The sequence below is a fragment of the Opisthocomus hoazin genome, chromosome 6 (assembly GCF_030867145.1).
Source record: "Opisthocomus hoazin isolate bOpiHoa1 chromosome 6, bOpiHoa1.hap1, whole genome shotgun sequence".
Taxonomy (NCBI): Eukaryota; Metazoa; Chordata; class Aves; order Opisthocomiformes; family Opisthocomidae; genus Opisthocomus; species Opisthocomus hoazin.
This window is the reverse complement of record NC_134419.1, coordinates 39,913,280-39,932,233: the sequence shown is the minus strand read 5'-3', so window position 1 is coordinate 39,932,233 and position 18,954 is coordinate 39,913,280. Positions and strand designations below refer to the sequence as shown.

Genomic DNA, 18,954 nt, shown 5'->3' with positions numbered 1-18,954 from the left:
CACCCTCCGCTTCACGCTGCGTTACTGGGAGCGGCTGTGTCCTAAGGCGGGCTCCTGCCGAGCCCTCGCCAGCCCATGGTGTGTATCTCGTGTGGATGTTTTAATGAGGAAAATGCTGAAATACAGAAGTGTTGGCAGCTGTTGCTGGGGTGGCGTGCTGGAGAGCCCAGATACTGGCTGGTTTCACAGACCGATCTGTTACTATATTTGCTTGCTGAATTTTCGTTTCTTTCCTTTCGAGTGTCTGTTGAACGTGCTCATTATATTCTGGCTGGTGTGAAACAAATGCTAGTTAGGAATGGAGACGCTTGAGGCAGGAGAGCCAATTCGTTTCCCTGAAGGCAGTTTCCACCTCGTACAGTGTCCCAGTGCCGCTTCCAGTTCGTGGAACAGGATAACAAGCATCTCCAGCTCGCTTGTTTGGTTTCTTGTTTCTCTGAGCAATTTTTCCCTGTGCTTCCCAGATTAGGGCCTTTGTTTCCATGTGATTTTGCAGCTTCGGATACCTATTTCTGTTTGTGTGATGGAAATCATTAATTGGCTGGAGTTACACTTGATCTCACTCTCTTTAGCGCTAACTTTTGAGGGGGAGGGAAAGAAGATTGGAACACAAAATTAAAGAGTTTGTAATTCAACCGAGGACCTTCAGAGAGTTGAGAGATCTTGGCTAAGACGGACTTGTGTTGGAGAAATGCCGCAATTTGACCGTTCAAACCAGCATCTGTGGTGTGGCATTGAAACCCGTTGATTTGCTGCAGGCACCAGGTCCGGCAGGAGCGGGCACGGAGTACGGACTGGCCCCCCAGTTGGCCTTTGCAGACTGTTGTGACCACGAAAATGGACTTTTCCCTGCTTTGGGCCCCATCTGGTAGTTTTTCTCTTCGGTTGGTAATTTCATTGCCTTTGGTTCCAGGAGGTTTAAAGACTCTAGTTTTAAAGTTTTGCTTGCTGGAGTCTGATCTCGAGCGCACCAGCGGCGCTGCAGGACTGGGAATGACTGGTGCGGAAGTCAACACGCATTTCGACCAGCATCTCTGCTGTTTTGTGGCATCTTTCAAAGGAGAGGCTGACTTTGATCTGAGCAACGGATCGCCTTGAAATCTGGCAGAGGTCTAAGCCGAGGGTTTTAGCTTAAAGCTTTCAGTCTCGCTGAGATTTTGGTATTTTTTCTTGAAGGTGATGCACTTTTTATATGTTAGAAGCTAGCCAGACTTACACTTTGCCGTGTATAGATTCTTGGGCTTTCATCGGTATCCTGTGTTTGATGTTGAGGATTAAAGTCTGAAAGTAGTACCTCTACTGGGTGGGAATACTCTTTAATTTCTGGTAATTACCAGCAACAAATGTAACTGGTGGTTGACATAGATCTGTTTGGGTTTTGGAACTAATTTTTTTGAAGGAACTGTGATGAGTACCTTGACTTTTGTGAGGAATGTTCAGCATCGCGTCCAGCGCTGTCTGGGCAGGCATGAAACGTAACGTAACCTTTCTGCCTTTCGCTTTGCGCAGGCATAAACAGAACCCAGAAGTGAAGACGGCAAGTCCCTCTGCCACAATGAGCTCTGGTAAGTCCGTGGTGTTTCCCACTCACCCTCACTAGCATTCCATTTTATTACTAGAAATACCATTTTTATTATTAGAAATATTCCTGCCTGTTCCTGGTGCAATTACTCTTTCTTTTTTTGATTCTTCTTCTGCCTCCCAGAAGAGAGTCCAAGCCCTTGAAAACTCAGGGAATCTAACTATTATGGCAACAGCGGAATGGCTTCATGGGAAAAAGTGTCCTGGCTTTGCATTTGTTGTTTCTGTTTGGGCCATAATGCTGGAAAAATGACTAGAAACATCTTGAGCCGGAGTAGGTCACTTGAGCTGCTTTCAGTTTGGAATTCAAGAATTGAAAATTACTGATTACCTGAAAAAATTACCTGCAACAATTTGATGTATTTTAGTAGGGGTGATAGCGAAGTTTGATATCTGGATAGGAAAAAACCAGCTGCTCAAAGAAAAATGGGGGCTGGCTGGGAAGAGGAAAGCTGCTGGGTTTCTCCGGGTAACAGGCTGAGTCGGAGGGAAACCCGAAGCGGGCGCCATCCTGAAGAGCCGTATGTAGGACTTGCGGAGTAATATTCCCACTTGATTTTAGCACCTTATCAAGTCTGAGCTGGAGTATCGGTCTGGGTTTTTAGCACCACATTTTGAGAAAAGTGCGAACCATTTGGAGAGAGTCCAGAGGAAAACTAGGAGAGGAACCGGGTCCTGAAGAACAGGAGCTGGGAGCTTGGCCTCAGCGCTGGTAAGCTTCCAGGTTGTGAAGCACTGGAACAGGTTGCTCTAGGGTGATGCTGGAAGCCCCTAAGAACTCGTTAGGCAAATGTTTGTCAGAGTGGCGGAGGCAGATTTGTTTCTGCCGTGGATCAGGAAAGCGGCTTTAGGTGACCTTTGGAGGGCCTTTCTAGGATGATCTTCTGTGTTTCTCTGAATTCACAAGAGTTTTACTCATGTCAGCTGAGGACTTCGAAAATCTCTCTGGAAAGTCTCATCGCGGAGCTGGATGCCATAGGCACGTACAAAGTCCCTGTTTAAAGGAGGCTGCGATCCAGGTGGGCAGAGTGAGAGGAGAAGCAGGGGCATCATCCAAGGGAGACTTGCGTTTCCAAGTCGCATCTCCCGAGACCGTAGGAAGAACTCCTGGTTCGTGGATCAAACAGTGCTGACCCATGGCATCCCCTCATAGTCAGACGTTGAACTCGGCTGCAGAGGTTTCAACCCAGAAGTAATCTGCTGCTTTGTCTGTCTTACAGAACACGAAGAAACTGATGTTGCGAAAACTGTTGTCAATGGGCTGAGCAGCATCGGACAGGAGAAAGGTGGGTGAGGAGCTTCGCAGCCGCCTCGGCAGCTCCCCTGCATGTCCGCTGCGTGCCGTGCTTGGTCTCCCCGGACATTCGCTATGGCAGGGTTTACAAATTGAGTGTGCTTGGCGACTGGTACAAGCAGAGCCTTGTGCTGCGCCGTGCCAGCAGCAGCGGCATTTCTTAGCTCAACAAGGGCTCTTTGTCTCTGGAAGGTGGCAGGCTGGGTTGGTATATTTTTAGTGCTGTTTTGAGGGAAGCTGCGCGCTCCTGGTGAGCACCTGTGGGTCAATACCTTGGTGCCTTCAGACAGCGTGGCTCTGGGGGTGCCTCCATGTGAATCCTGGTAGCTTCCACAGGAGGTGAAGGTTTGAGCTCAGGATTAAAAGGCAGGAACAAACCATTATAAAAAAAAAAAAAAAAAAAAATCTGTCGTTAGCAATGATTTAAAACCCAAACTTGTCTAAACAAACCAGTCTTCATGTGAACGTCGGCAGGTTTGCAGCGTGCTTCGTAGCGTTCGACTTTGTGCGGTGGTGGTGTGTGTTTTGGCAGGGTGAAAGTATGTGGCTGCATGGGTTGGTTTTCTGCTGGTTTCGTTTCCTTGCTTTTCCTTTGGTGGCTTTTTATAGTGGTGAGTATTTTGACTGGGTGAATTCAGTCGGTCAGAGAACAGAACAGAATTAGGGTTGTTTCCTAAAGCACAGACTGTTTGGATTTGGGATCTGTTGTATTTGCAGGGCCCCCAGTGCTCAGGGAGGAGCATGGAGAACAGGGTTTGCTTTGGGTTCCGCTTTTACAAAGAAAGAATTTAAAACAATCCACCAAATTAATGATTTTATGAGGTTGGAAGAAAATTCTTCCATCTTCCCCATCCTTTTGCCTGAGAGGCCGTTTCTGGATGGGTGAAGTCTGTGCTTCCCGGTGTTGGCAGGACCAGGGAGATGTGCTGCCGAGGGGGTGTCCACGCCGCCCCGATGCCGGTGTGCGAGGCGTCAGCAGTGGGGTCACTCGTACCCCCGGTGCTGCAGCCCTGAGAGAGGTGTGCTGCCGAAGGGGTGTACTTGTCACCCCGACGCCGGTGTGCGAGGCGTCGGCGGTGGGGTCCCTCGTACCCCTGGTGCTGCAGCCCTGAGGGAGGCGGCGTGGAAAGCGAGGAGGCATCGAGCGTTTTCCAGTTAACGCGTGCAGGAAGCTGGTAGGCTTCAAAGGAGAAAATCCTGGCTCTGCAGAAATGAAAAGCCCAACCCCAGTTATTCTTTTTTCAAGTCAGTTGCTGTTTACAACCGGTTTATCTTGGCGGATCCTCTTGAGCTTCACCTCTGAGTAGTGTTGCCGTTGTGTGGGGTTTTTTACCACTGCTCCCCTGCCCCACTTTTTTTTTTTTCTTTTAAAAAAAAGTTCCACGTTAGCTGCCATACGGAGCCGGGGAGAGGAAGCACCAGCTGCTTGGGACAGTTTGGGAACAATTGCTAGGATGTAGCACAGGGCTGTGTATGGTTTTCCACTGTGTTCCTACACCTAGTGCAATGAGCGTGCTAGCTGATGGAGCCCAGCAGAAATCTCTTCGCTTATCTGTTTAAACGGACATTTTTTTTCTGACATGGGTATTTTGATGACGCTACCTTTTGGCATGGGACTCTTCAAGATTATTTCATGTTTCACTTCCTTCTGTTGCTGAACTTGTAAAATATGTGCCATAAAATCCAGAATTCATGTAGGTGACCCTGCTTCAGCAGGGGGTTGGACTAGATGACCCACAGAGGTCCCTTTCAACCCCGAACATTCTGTGATTCTGTGATGTGGCCAGTTTCGTGTTCCTCTCTCCACCTTGCAATCCTTGTTTTTTCACTCTGTTTTAACTGAGCAATATTAATGTTAACATTTTTATTTTTGCATGTAGTGTGTCTCAGCTAAACGATCACACTAAAATTGTTGGATGGCTTGTGAAAGCTAACGCTTCCCGGTTCCGTCTGCCTGCAGCGTGGCGGCGGTCAGTGGCTGGTTGATGCGGAAGGCAGTTCGGTGTGCTGCGCAGAACAGACACGTCCCGAACTGGGGCGGACGGAAGGATGTTTTGAACGGTCGCATCACTGCTCTCTGGCCTGCTTTTGTATTGGAAATTTCCTGCTATTATGTCTCCAAGTACATTAGACAATTTAGTGGCATGCTTCCCAAACTCTGTTCTTCCCTTTTTGGATGTGCCATTTACACTTTTGTGTTTGCAGCTGTTGATGTCCCTTTATGTACACGCTCTATTTCTGCCGTTAAAATAATCCCTGTGAAGAAAGTGAAAAGTTCTCCTCACCTAGTGCTGCCTACAGGTATCTTCTTTCTTCCTCCCCCGCCCTGCAGTAGCTGGCCATCACTCTCCCTCTCCTCTCTCGCTCTTTCTCGCTCTCCGCTTCACCCACGCACTTTGGCTAGAGTTCAGCTCCATCCTCTGCTTGCTGTTTCCAGAGCCGCAGACTTCATCCGTGGGTAACAACGTTAGCTCTCAGTGGCACAGTACGCTGCTCTCAATTACACTGCTCCTCTGCAGACGTAATCGTGGCTGCTTGAAGCTGGGATCATTGCGAGCTCTTCTGCTCGTGCTTGATTATGAATATTATTGTTACAGGCTCATTACGAACCAGACTCCTGGTGAACCAGAGAATGTTTCCCGAGTGTCTTGAGTCTTCATGAAAATAAATGGGTGTCGGATGGTATTTTACAGGTTCAAGCATAGTTCAGCGTTGGTGGGGCGGTTTTGTTTTTCTGTACATACATTGACTTTCCAGAATCTTTATATGCGTAAGTAAGGACGTTGGGCTGTCTGTCACCGCTCCCCAGGCACGTGCTTTCCCACTGAAATAGGACTTTTTGTGCTTTGGATTTGGAGAGTGATACTGCTCGTCTCTCCTGATGCCACCCGTGTGCTCCCTAGGACTGGTGCAGTGCTGCTCTCATGCTGGGTACCATCCGCTGGATTTCTCTGCTGAGAGAGCCAGAGTTTTGTTTTCCGTCACTTCACATAAATTTTGAGGGAGCTCAACATCTCGGGTATTTGTCGTTCCCTCCCAACTCGAAATAATCTGACAATATTTTATTTTCAAACCTTTTAAAAACATTTCAGTTTTGGAGGGTTCAGAACATTAATTTTTTTTTCTGATTATTATTCTTTTGATTCGGTATGCTGGTTTAACATGTTGTATGAAAATTAAAAAAGTGCTTTGATTCCCAAATTTGATTCTCCTCCAGTATGATGGAGACATTTATGGCATGTTGATCCATGGTTGCCTTTCTCTCTGGTGCCTGGGAAGGGAATCTGAGCCTAGGAGCACAATTCCCTTGCGTTCTCTGTGGGTGTCTAAATCGGGCCCGGTGACTCCCAACGGCATGTCCGTGCCTCCGAGTTACGGCACCCTCGAAGCCGGAGTCCCAGAGCTTCAGCCTGCGTCCTCTGCTTTGACAGTGGGTCTGCAGAGCCCTCGAGCTGCGTGCTGTGCTGCCTGGATGGGCACGGTAGCCAGAGCCGGCCAGAAGGAGCCCTGACCCTGCGTGGACCATGCGAAAACGGTCGCCAGCAGAAGGCACCTTCTGTTTCACTAGGCGCGTGGGCGACCTTCAGGCACCATCGGTTGTGTGGTGGGAGTGCAGATGTGGCGTACGGAAGGGTTAAGCAGCATTTGATACCCCTGTGTGGGTAGTCTTTCCCCTCGCAGAGGTCGCCCGAGTTGAGGGCTGAATGGTAGGAGAGCATCCTCCGATTCCTTCCCTGTTCCATCCTTTCTTCAGTCCTTGGTGTGGATCTGAACGTCTGCCTCTTGTGAAATCCCCAAAGCGTTGAAAGCCCTCCTGAAAGCTTGAACTGGGGCGATTCCAGCCTGGAGGGCTTCCGATGGGAGCCAGGTGTCTGCCATTCCTCGAGTCTTTCCCCTTAGTGCTGCCGCCCCTCTGACACTGTTGGTGTTTCCCTGTCTTGTGGCCACCTCGGCTGTGGTTTGCAGCCTTGGCTGAGGTGTTGTCGTGGTCTGTGGGCACTGTACTGGTGTGGGTTTAGTGGGACTTTACCTTACTGAAGTCAGCCAGGGGGTATCGATCTGCAGAAACGTGGGCAATGAGCGGCAGCCTTTGCCCCCTCTGCCCAACACGAAGGCATGGCTTTGGTTATAACGCCGATTCCTAGAGAGGAGCTGTGGCCCTCCCCGTGCGGAGACAGCACAGTCGTCACTCTGCAGAAACAGAAATCATCGTGCTGGCATTTGTGTAACGCAGCGCACGCGTGCTGTGGCAGGACTGGCACCTCTGGTCAGGTAGGGCGAGGTGAAGGCTCGTGGGAGCTGCAGGGTCAGTAATGGTGCAGGAGAGGGGGAGGTAAAGGCTTTTCCTGTGGAAGTAGCTTGGGTGAGCGAAAGACTCCTTAGGCTTATTGTTTCTGTAGGTACCTTGGAGGAAGCAGCTCTCCAGAGGGATTTCAAGTAAGGGGAGGGAGATAGCCTTGAAGTACTGGTTTGTTATTACTTAATAGGATGACAGGAGGAAAAAAACCCAAATCCATGGTCTGAAATGCAGACGGGTCAGCCTGCCCTGGAGCTGTGCTGAGTCGGGCCTCGGCAAGGATGCTGGCATGATGCGGTGGCTGGCTCACAGGGGGTTCTGAGCAGGCATATGTTCAGTCTCCGTCTAGGTTTTGGGATTTGGGTTCCTGTGGCAGAAGGTGAAACCGGGGAGATGGTAAGGAGGTGGCTTGCCTTTAGATCATATTCAGCACAGTTACAAGATTTTATTCTCCAGTGGTCATAAGACTTTTTTTTTCCCTTTTTCAGTCTTGCCTGAAAGGCATTTTTAAGGCTTCAGCACACAAACCGTATTGCTTTACACCCCTGGGACCTCCCTGTAGAAGAGCCACAGGTGTAATGGTGGCGTGTCCTTGCTAGCACAATATCCCCCCACAAAGCAGCCCAAGTAAAGCAGAGGGACCTGTGACAGCTGGTTCAAACGCTCGTCCTTTTTGCCTCCTTTCTTAGCTCTGTTACGCTGACTCTGAACTTACCTCTACATTCATCAGTTACATGAATATGAAACTGCTTTGATTTCTCAATGCTTTGAATCCAGAGCTAATCCTCATCTGCATAAACATTACTAGATTGATTCACCTGGAGGCAGCCATGCTAAAATTACTCCGTAGAGCTCCGATGGCTCCTAATAGCGTCTCATCTGTTCCAATGTGTCTCCTCTGTGCGTGTGCGTTTCCTGTAGAAACAGATCCCACCAAAGTCTGCAGCGGGAAAGGAGCTGTGACCCTCCGGGCATCTCCTGCCTATGAAGAGAAGCAGAAGATCCCTTCGCCATGTCCTCAGGACGTTGAGCAACCTGAAAGTAAGTGCGTGGAAGGTTAACTAGAATGTGTTACTCGTGATAACCTCAAGTGAGCTCAGGCCAGGGTCTTGGGGTGACTTTTTTTTGCTACAATTTAAAGCCCAAAATCCCATAGCGTAGTTGGAAACCCCTTGCAAGAACCAGACTGGTGGAGGGAGACTGACTCCTGTTCTAGTGCAGGTTTCATGCTCGCTACTCATTGGCTTCAGTTTGTTAACAGCTCCATTCTGCTGTCAGGAGTACCAAAAACTCTCAATTTTGTTGGGTTGTTTAATTTTTCTTCCCTGTCAGGCCGTTGCCACCTCCTTTTTTCCCAGGTGTGAGGTGGAACAGAAATAGGCCGGGTGGTGCTGCTGCCACTGTAGAATCGCAGAATCGTGAAGGTTGGAAAAGACCTCTAAGATCGCCGAGTCCAACCGTCACCCCAGCACCACCCTGCCCGCTGAACAGCGTTGGCTGGGGTTGTCAAGGGAGCGGGGACAGCGTCCCAGGCAGACGGTGCTGCCACACAGCTCTGCCCTCGTTCAATAGCAGACGAGCAATTACTTAATTGTGGGAGACAGGCAAAGCAGAACAAACCTGGCCAGTGCCATGGGTCTGGCAGAGGGGATGAACTCCCAAAGACAATATGCCGTGAAGGGGGTCGGGGGTCGGACTTGCTCTTGGAAGCAAAGCATACGTCGTTTCTGGCTGCGTTGATGGAGGAAGGGCATTGCCATGAATTCCAGCCCCACTGTGCTGCTTGCTGCTCCGTCTTCTCCACCCGTGACCTGACCTCTTCTCGTGCTCACCATTCTCTGTTTCTTCGCTCCTGCCCCCCACCGTTGCCTCTCTCCTTTCTGTGGATGGCTTCATAAATTTCCAGCAGCCTGAATGGCAATGAGCCCATTACTATGGAAATCAGCTCATTAATACTTCCTTTACTTACTGTCTCGGTCGCTTTATGAAATGCACTTCGGAGCTGGAAGGGCTTTTTGCACACAACTTAAACAGCAAACTGGGGGTGGGGAGGAGCCCCGAGGGGGTGGTAAAGGGGTGCTGAGACCAATGCACCGAGCTGCAGGGGCTGCCTCGCAAAGCGACAGCGTGTTTTACAACTCCTGCCGTGCACTCGCACTTAGGAAAGCCCGCTCTGTTTGTGGGCAGTGCTTTGTCTCCATTAATCCACCTGTACTGTGCACCAGTATGGGCTGGGGTGGACCTGCTGGAGAGCAGCTCTGCGGAGAGGGACTGGGAGTGCTGGGGGACGACAGGTTGACCATGAACCTGCAGTGTGCCCTGGGTGCCAAGAAGGCCAATGGGATCCTGGGGTGCATTAGGAGGAGTGTGGCCAGCAGGTCGAGGGAGGTTCTCCTTCCCCTCTACACTGCCCTAGTGAGGCCTCATCTGGAGTACTGCATCCAGTGCTGGGCTCCCCAGTTCAAGAAAGATGAGGAGCTACTGGAGAGAGTCCAGTGGAGGGCTACAAGGATGATGAGGGGACTGGAGCATCTCTCCTACGAGGAGAGGCTGAGGGAGCTGGGCTTGTTCAGCCTGGAAAACAGAAGGCTGAGAGGGGACTTAATAAATGCCCATAAATATCTGCAGGGTGGGTGTCAGGAGGATGGGGCCAGACTCTGTTCAGGGGTGCCCAGCGACAGGACAAGGGGCAATGGGCACAAACTGAAGCAGAGGAAGTTCCAGCTGAACATGAGGAAGAACTTCTTCCCTCTGAGGGTGATGGAGCCCTGGCCCAGGCTGCCCAGGGAGGTTGTGGAGTCTCCTTCTCTGGAGATATTCCAGCCCCGCCTGGATGCGGTGCTGTGCAGCCTGCTCTGGGTGACCCTGCTTGGGCAGGGGGTTGGACTGGGTGACCCACAGAGGTCCCTGCCAACCCCGACCATTCTGTGATTCTGTAATCCTGCGTAGCGATGTCGGTAAGGAGGACACATCTTTGTAGCCTCAATCACGGCTGAGCACAGGGTCCCTACATTTCCAGTAATTTGTGACGTCTGGACGTCAAGCTGCAGCTTCAGAAAGCAGCAAGCTGAGCTGCCTTTTCGCCTCTGAAAGTAGAATGTCAGTGAACAATTGTTTCTTCATTGCTCTGAATGAATTGCCTTGTGTTTACAAAGGTCAGAAACAAGGAGGGCAGCATGTTTAGGGCTGGTCTCTATGGTAATGAGGCAGCCCCGTCAGAGAGCGTTTTATGTGTGCAGTGAAGTAGCTGGACTCAACTTCAGTGGGTTCGCGTTTTCTATAAATGTAACGGTTTCTTTTTTTTCCCTCTTTCTTTTCCTCTGTGCCTGTCCCTCACCCCCACCGCTTCCGTCCCTCCTTGCTGTGAAATGCTTAGGTCTGGAGCCAGAAAACCCTGAAACAGGTACAAACAGTGGCTGCTTCTGTTGTTGTTTCTGTTGCTATCTTGGAAGTGTTTCTTGTTGTCTGGGGGGAAAAAAAAAAAGGGGAGAGAAAAAAAAAAAAAAAGGAAGCAGACAGTCCCCTGTTTTCGCTCGTCCTGTAGCTAGAAGGAATCCTCGGTAATCGGAGTTTTCGTTCTCCTCATAGATGATTGGAGGTCGCCATCCAACACCGATGCCAACGGGGATGCCCAACCATCTTCTCTGGCTGCCAAGGGTTATAGGAGTGTGCGTCCGAACCTTTCTTCAGACAGCAAGCCACAGGTAAGCCTTTCCTCCCTGCCCCTGAGGGTCAGCTTCTGGGTTCGAGCACTGGATTCATGGTCAGGAGTCCTGGGTTGATCGCCAGACTTGGCTGCGGACTGGGGTAAGTTGCTGTGCCTCAGCTTTTCCTGCCTTTAAAATGGGACAACACGGATGTCAGCGGAGCGCTGTGGAGCTGGTGTGTTCAGGCATGCCGCAGTGTTTCCTTGGTGGGCGAAGGAGGACGACAACGCTATTTGTCTGCAAGAAAAAAGGTGAAGTAGTGGTCTGCTGCTGTTTCATCTTTTGTGGTGGTCTGTTGCCTAGAGGTTGCCGCAGGCTGAAAGCAGAGTTACACCCTACATTAAGAACAAGACGTTGGGGAAATGCCGTTCAGTTTTAGCACTAGCTGGTACAAGCCAGCAAGGGAAAGGTTATTTGTACCGGAAGGTAAATTGTTGAAGTCAGTCTGAGAGGTGTAACTTCATCCTTTTTCTTCTGGATGGTCGGTCTGTACAGAAGCAGTCTGAAAGCTAAGAGAACCCTGCGTTAGAAACCGCTTTTTTGTGTGGAGCCGAGTCCCGTTAAAGCCCTGTCCCCTAGCAGGGTGACTGCTCCCATCATCGGGGACCTGTAGCAGTGCCACGGAGCGGACACCCTTCCTGAAATTGTGAGTGGAAGAAGGCAAAAGTGGGATGAAGGCATGGGAAGGAGCGGCACGCTGAAGGAGAACCCCGTTCGCTGCCTGGTGCTCGCGGCTGTGCTGTAGTCCCTGCTGGATCTTGTCAGTGGACGGAGAGAGCACTGATGCTGGTGGTGGTACTTGCAGAAGTACCAGGGGTCGTGGGCCAAGCTAAGCCGGAGTGGAAGAAAGTGGAGAACAGCAATGGCAGGCGGTGCATCGGCAGTTCCTGATGATACTGCGTGGTGGGACAGCGACGCTTCGCCTGGCCTAGGGACATACCATGGCACTCGGGAGTCCCCAGACCGGAACGGCTGTCCGAAAGGGCTCAAAAGGAGCAAGGCTGTTCCAGCAGCCCTGCGGAAGGACCGCTCGCCAACCCACTCCTCCACGCTCCTGCGCATCCAGGAAGGGGGCGAGAGGGGCAGCGTGAGGACAGTACGTTTGCAGACAGCAGCTGTAATTGTATGAAGCTATTCTAGGTCTGCATCCATGTGACAAGGATAGGCGCTGGCCACAACCTGTCACGCGTGGATGAATTTTAAAGGAGGGGTGTTTTCAGGTTTGAATGTTGCAAGCTGTTAAGACACCTTGGTTCTCTGCTTTTGGCCATTTTAGCAGTGGCTTAGCCAGCCTTTGTCCATAAAGGTATGACAACAGAGTGTGTAAAACCTACTTTCATAGTCTCCAGAGGGTTAATTTGGAAGAATGCAGGGACCTGCTGCTCGCTGGATGGGTGGTTTGGTTCTCTTCCTTTGGGTAGTCAATAGTTTTCAGCTACTGGCCACAAAGCAATAAATAAAACAAAACCTCTCTATTGCTACGTTATTTTACTTCAAAGCAGTTTGGCTTTCAGAAAACATTCTCTATAACTGGAGCTGGAGTTGCAGTCGGCAGGCAGTTGTGGAGTTAGCAACTGATGTGTTGCAAAGTGCCAAAGCCAGGAAAGCTTTTTTCATTGTTTACCAGAAGCAGGACTTCTCTGTCGGTGATCTTGATTCTGGAGGCAAATTCTTACAGATTCAGTTCCTCAAGAAACTTCCATTGTTCTGGTCTTCCCAAAAGCGTTTTCAGGAGAGAAAAATCCTGAAGACGGTTCAAGAGCTGGCTTTTGGAAGGAGGAAATGCTGACGTTTCACTTAGCCGGCCGTGGGCAGGCTATAATATTCACATGGTGTCTGCTTTCGTTAGCACTGGTGAAACTTCGCAATGTTCCTTTTTCGGCAGCGCACGTCCCGTGTGGCAGAGATGGCCTAGAGCTCTGAATTTGGCCTTGCGATTGAAACGTCCCCCGTGCTGGGAACCTTCAGTTACACAGGCGTGAGCCTGGGCTTGGTTAGCCAGGATGTTCAACCTTGACTCGAGCTTTCCTGGGGCACAGTGGGTGTTGCTGTGCGGGCCTCTTGAAATGGTGCAGTGCTGAGATTTGTTCAGCCTAGAGAGAGGAACGTGTAGGCAGGGGCTCGGGCGCTGGGCGAAGCTCTAGTGCCGCAGTGGGCAGGGCTGAGGAGGAGAGAATGGGCAAGGTGGTGTGTGCGAGTGAGTTCTGCGCTGGCCTTCCAGATACTGTATTTGCTTTTTGTTCTTGCTGTATTAAAACCTGCTTAACCCAAGTCTAATGACTGAATTCATTCTTTGAATTTATTTATTTTTTTTCCTTCCTTTTTCCTTTCCTTTGGTGCTGCTTCGTCTCTCCCTCTCTCTCTTCTTTCTTGACTCTGCCTGGGCAGGCCCTCGCTCCTCCCCGTCCTCCTCTTCCCAAAGAGGAAAGCTTTGCATGGCGTCCTCGCGCTGACACCAAAGCGACCAACCTGTTGCCGGTGCCCATCATGGACTGCGTGTACCTGACCGCGCCCAAGCCTCATATGCAGCGTGCATCACCCAGTGCCAGCGCACGGAGTTATTTTTCCTCACCTACCCCCTACGGGGCCATCCCCGGTGGGAGGCAGGGCTTGCCAGCAGGGCATTCCCCCTCTTCAGGCCCCAGAGATGAGGTGCATGCTGGGCAGCCGCTCTCGGCAAGTCGCTCCTCGTTGGACGCGTCAGCTGTACAGCGCACCCCTGACGGGGCAGATCCCAGTAGTAAGGCTGGAATGAATTCCAGTCCGGAGACGAAGGCGGATAAAAAGGTCACCAAACTATATGTAGCTTGTTTATCTAACAGCACTTGCTCAGCCGCATCTGAAAATTCCACTGGCACCACACATGACCCAGCAGCCAGCACCAGTTTGGGCGCTGAGCTCACTCAGGCACCAGCCACCGACGTTGTTTCCTCTGTAACCGATACTGGAAAGTCTCTTCCTGCTCCTCCTCCTCCTCCTGTTCCTCCCAGGCCGTACTTTTACATTGTCCTCAGTAAAGACGCAGTTAGTTATGGCCAGCCCTCCTGGACTCAGCCGTCACCTCCGCCAGCGGTGAGGGACAGAGTGCTAGAGCCCCAGAGCCCAGCTCCCGCAGAGGACAGGATGAGAAAAGAGCCTTACCTTACTCGGCAGCGACCGCCACCGTACAAGGCAGTGGGACGCAGCATGGTACATGTTTTCTCCGTAACCTCGTTTTCTTTCAGCTCTGCGAACGGTTCTTTTAATTCATGACAATGTTCCCTTAATGCTTTATTCCCCTCCTGCCTAATTTCTGAGTGCTCGTCGTGCCACCCAAGTCTTGCGGTCCTCTACTCGATAATACTTAACACCCCGTGCGCGACGCCCGACGTTGATCTGTGTGTGTGCGCGCGTGTGGTGTTTGCAGGGGGCTGGGGTGGGCTGGTGAGGATCTGTCTGTTGTAGGGAGGTGTGGAAGAAGCAGGCTCTGTGATGAGGTGGTTGGCGCTTCTCGAGCGGCGGTGAGCACAGAGCCGTTCTGCGGCTCGGTTTAGCCTCGCTGCGCGGAGCTGGAGAGGGGGGTGGTGACGGGAAGGAGGATTTTTGTGAGGAGCTGCGCGTGCTCATAGAGCCCAGGGCTGCAAGACTGAAGGAGTATGGCTCCCTAAGGAAGGAAAACCTGCCGGGGCTCCGTATCCGTTCTGGGTGCCTCCTTGCATGACGCTGTATGGCTGCATTAAAGTACCGATCTCCCCCGTTGCGTAACAACACCTTGTTTCCTACAGGATGCCACTGCCACCACCACAGCTCAGCCTGGGGTTATAGTAGTCCCCCTCCTCCAGGTTAATCCCGACAGACAGCACGAAGGCAGCTCCAGCACTCCACCACCGCCTCTGGTTCCCTTTGGGCAAGGCTCCGCGTTCCCCGAGACTGGTTCTCCTGGCTCACCCTTGACTTTTCCGACTCTAGATGATTTCATTCCCCCACATCTGCAGAGGGGTTCCCACCATAACCAAGCACCCTCCGCGCCCGGCACGTTACCCTCTGTTTACCCGAAACTGCCATTCTTCTCATCACCACCTTCACTTGTCCCTCCGGTCGCGGGGGCTTTGCCCAGGGGCTTGAAGCCTGAAATCGCTGGAGTCATCTCACATACAGTAAGCTTGCCAAGTCCCCTCCTCGCCCTTCTCCTAAACTTGTGTTCCCAGATTGAAATTATTTTCTCCTTGCAATACTAAACTCGAACGAGGAGCGACGGCTCGCTCTCTGCCAGCAGCATGACAGCTGACCCCCTGTTTACCTCCTGTGCTAGTGCATGCCTCTCCTTGCCTGCCGTGTGCGGCTGCGGACTTTCTGCTGACCACTCACAGCGATGTCTGACCGTCGGCCTCTCTGCCCGCTCTGCGGGGCGAGGCACACCCACGGAGCCGTCACCCCGTCGGCTCACGATGGCAAGTTCTGTAGAGACAGAATAGCTGCAGCTAACTGATCCCTTCAGGCTCTGTTAATAGCATCCTTAATTGTGTTTGAATAATATTTAAAGCAGCACCAGCAGACCGGTTAAAGGTTAGGGCTGGCTCGCTGTTGCCCTTGGAGCCACAAGTCCGTATGGTCTCTACACAAATCCCTGCTAAAATCAGTGTAAGGTTGCTGCCAGTATCCAGTGACCTACAAGCAGCACTCGTATCAGTTACTGAGCTGAGAGTCGTGCCGGCGTGTAGGTGCTGTGGGACGGATCGGGGGGAGCGTCTCTTCGGTGTGGAGTTGCTTCTCTTTGAAAATTTTGAAGAATTCCATCTGCAACAGTTTTAACTTGGAGTTTACCATGATGGTCTCGGGTTAGGTTTTGCTTCTCTTTCAGCTCATCAGCTGTTTTAAAAAGTCCTCGGGGACAGGAAGGAAAAGTAGCTCGCGATTAAGGTTGCAGAGGAGGCAAGAAGTGCCCGAGCCTCCTCATACTGGAGTCTTACAACCACCACTTTTTTATCTGGTTCCTTGTGAGGAGAAGTAGGAAGTTCAGCAGAAGCCCCCTCCTCTCCCCATCATGCTTTCCCTGCCCTTTGGCTCTCTGGGGATCCAGCAAACCGGCATGCAGGGGGACCAAAACCAAAAAAACACCCAAGGATGATATTTTCAAAAGCTCTCAGCGCTGGTGTTTCTGCTTCGGTTGGAATCGGTGGGTTTTTTACTGCAGAGAGCAATGAAAGTTTGGGGGTTTGGGGCTTTTTTTGGTTGGTTGTTTTTTTTAATGGGGCCTCTCTGCAGGCTCCAGAAAAATTCAGCAGGCATCCAAATCATCGAGGAGGAGTGGAAATTTTGTTGTACGTGATTTTCATGAGATGAGGGTTTGGAAACATTTTAGGGGCGTGCTCACTTCGGGCACATAGTCGCAGGGCTGGTTTCCACAGTGGCTTCAAAAGTCTTTGGTCACCTGTGTTGACTTAGCTGGGCTGCTGAGCCTGTCCTGATCTGATGGCCCTCTGCTTTGAGGGGTTTTTTATATTTTAGTTATCAAAGTGGAACTCAAACCCAACTCTCTCATGCTTCTCCCTGACTCCCACTCTCTCTCCCAAATGCCGTTGTTTGGAATATCATCACAGCCGGCAAAATGGGGCCTCTCTCTTAGGGACAGCTATTCCTAAGGACCACGGATTCTTTTCTCTCCTCGTGAGATGTCTGTGACCTGATCAGATGCCACTTGGAGCACGATGGCCTCCGTCCAGCAGAAAGGGCTTGTTCTTCCTCCTTTCTCCTCTCGGCTGGAGGGACTAGATGCCTGTTCTGATAACGGGCAGTTCTCACTGGGGTTTATCCCTGAGCTGTGGTGCCAGGCCTCACTCTGACCCCAGAGTAGCGATAAGAACAATAATAATAATAATAACAGCGATGAAAATCCCCCAGAACGCTCAGCTCCATTTTGCAGATCAGTGGCCTGCAGCGTTTTGGTCGGACAGGGGCGTAGCAGGAGTGCAGGAGTCTGGTACGCCGGTCCGTGCTCTCTTTGGATGCTCATACCCCATAAGGGTAATTCTGCATCCAAATTCCTGAAGAAGCTTTGAAAAATCTCAGCCCGAACTGGCACACACAGCCTTCGTCATCGTCGCTTCTTCGTGTTTCCCATGATTACCAACGGAAGCCCAGTGTCCCTGGGCTGAGGTTTCTCAAAGCTGAACTAGTTTGTGAATCTCCCAGCTGACAGAGCCGGCACTTCCACAGAGCAGCCAGAGCTGTGGGGGTACCAGAGGTGGGTTCCAAAGAAGCCAGGAATGGAGCTGGATGCGTTAGGAGAGCAGGAGCACCTTGCTGCCTGTGCTCCAGCGGCAAAGCCACGTGGAGTACCTTCCTTGCTAGAGTCCTACTTTTTACTCTACCTGCTTTTTGGTTTTGGTTTTTGGTTGTGGTTTTTTTTTTTTTATTTTTCATTATTTTACCCAGGTAGGTGTCAGGCTGTCTCCTGAGTGACGGTGCTAACCTTCTTCCTCGGACCTTCCTCACCAAAGCAGCTGCAGTAATAACTGCATGAGTTCTGCATGCCTGACCTCTTGCTGTGGAAGGAACACTTTTCCAACAGACAGCTGTGTGTGTACCTGCCAGGGGAAGGATGCCTGTGTCTTCCCCCTTGACCAGATTTGCTCGTTTCTGGCAGCCTGTGTTTGAGCCAGAAGGGCTGCCGAAGGAATTCGGTGCCTGCTGGTGGGGTTGGGGTTGTGCAACCCAACACCAAAGAGTTGTAGTACTGCCTTAGCAAACTAATTGCATTAACAAGGAGCAGGTTACGTACAAGGAGCAGGGTAACACTCACGCTTATGCCTTTTTTACTAAAATTACTGTTACTATGCTTTTCATTCAGCTTAAAATGTTTGTTGGGGTTTTTTCCCCAGATTTTCCCAGCGTAGCAGCCCCTGCATGCTGCTAATGATGTCTTGCTTTCCTTTTCAGGAGCCAGGTCCTGTGCTAAATGAGGTGCCCCAGCTGGGCACCGACTATCCGACCTCCTTCACTTCAATCAACAAGTCTTCCTCTGCCTATCCCTCCACCACCATCGTCAATCCCACTATTGTCCTCCTGCAGCACAATCGAGGTAAGGAGACTCGCGCATAGACGGCCGTGGCTCCGGCTCAGCAACCTGTGGTGCTGCAAGGAGCTGGAGAATGCGTGTGCCGTGCACAATGAAGTCCAGACTACTAAGAGCTAACAAAGCTGCTTCCAGAAAGTTGTAGTGACCGGAGGATATGCCAAGAGGTTGGAGGCGTGGGACAATGCCTACTGCTCATTAGAACCCGGGGATCAGAAGCCACGCTGAGCGGAGAGGAGAGGCTGGTAACCGGGCTACAGACGTAGGAATGAGCTTATCCCCAGTTAGGTGTCTTGTCAGGGTGGAGAAGGGTGTATGCTCTCGTCTGTCTGTCTGCAGAAGCAAGGTAGCTTGAGGTAGGTTCTCCCTCACGGGAAAAGAGATGTTGCTTCTCAGCTGCTGCAGTGTGAAAGCAGATGTATTTCCAGTTATTGCAGGAGAGATTTGACCTCTGAATTCTCAGCAGAATTTACCCAGTAGTAAATAATCCCTTTGCCCATAAGTTTGAACTTGGCAATTTCTTACTCTGTCTGTAACTGGGTCAACTCATGCTGCAGTAGTCCTTGAGCTCTGGGTCTGCACGTGAACAAAACCACCTTGCTTGAGGACTCTGGGGTTTACTAATCTAAGCCTTTTTCCTCGCAGCAGGTCCCTCTGAATGGATCGTTACATCTCTGCCTCTGGCATTCAAGGGCAGCTTTGCTTCTCCTGTTCCGTTCTGATGGCTGGTGTTACCCCAGCCCCCCAGGTCGTTGTACATCACTGGAGACTGTAAAGGGCCTCGCAGATGCAGTCCGATTTGCCTTGGTTTCCAGTGGACCTGGGAAACTCCAGGACAGATTCCAGTCTACAATGCTACGTCTTACCTTTTGCAAAGAAAAAAAAAAAAATCAGAGAATAGGGGCAAGGCCTGTGCTCCTCATGTTGCAGCAATTCTAATTGCAGGCGTGCGTTGGTGTGTTCCTTTCCAGCCCTGCCCCCTTCCCCATATTTTTTCCAGTCGTTGATCCTGAAGAGAGTG

The 18,954-nt window shown here is 51.1% G+C and overlaps 1 protein-coding gene across 45 annotated transcripts in view; it reads left to right on the top strand.

The window, feature by feature from the left end:
* The window catches only part of SORBS1 (sorbin and SH3 domain containing 1), a 217,855-nt gene that overhangs the window by 147,176 nt on the left and 51,725 nt on the right, over positions 1-18,954 (top strand). For 20 of the 45 annotated variants that reach the window (XM_075422804.1, XM_075422797.1, XM_075422798.1 and 17 more), the window contains 8 exons: positions 1,510-1,565; positions 2,802-2,867; positions 5,081-5,176; positions 8,094-8,213; positions 10,549-10,575; positions 10,761-10,876; positions 14,644-15,015; positions 17,798-17,939. In XM_075422804.1, coding sequence (XP_075278919.1) covers positions 1,556-1,565; positions 2,802-2,867; positions 5,081-5,176; positions 8,094-8,213; positions 10,549-10,575; positions 10,761-10,876; positions 14,644-15,015; positions 17,798-17,939 — 949 coding nt within the window. In that variant the 5' untranslated portion in view covers positions 1,510-1,555. The remainder of the gene's footprint in view (positions 1-1,509; positions 1,566-2,801; positions 2,868-5,080; positions 5,177-8,093; positions 8,214-10,548; positions 10,576-10,760; positions 10,877-14,643; positions 15,016-17,797; positions 17,940-18,954) is intronic. The other 25 variants (XM_075422814.1, XM_075422812.1, XM_075422813.1 and 22 more) reach the window with 6 other exon arrangements.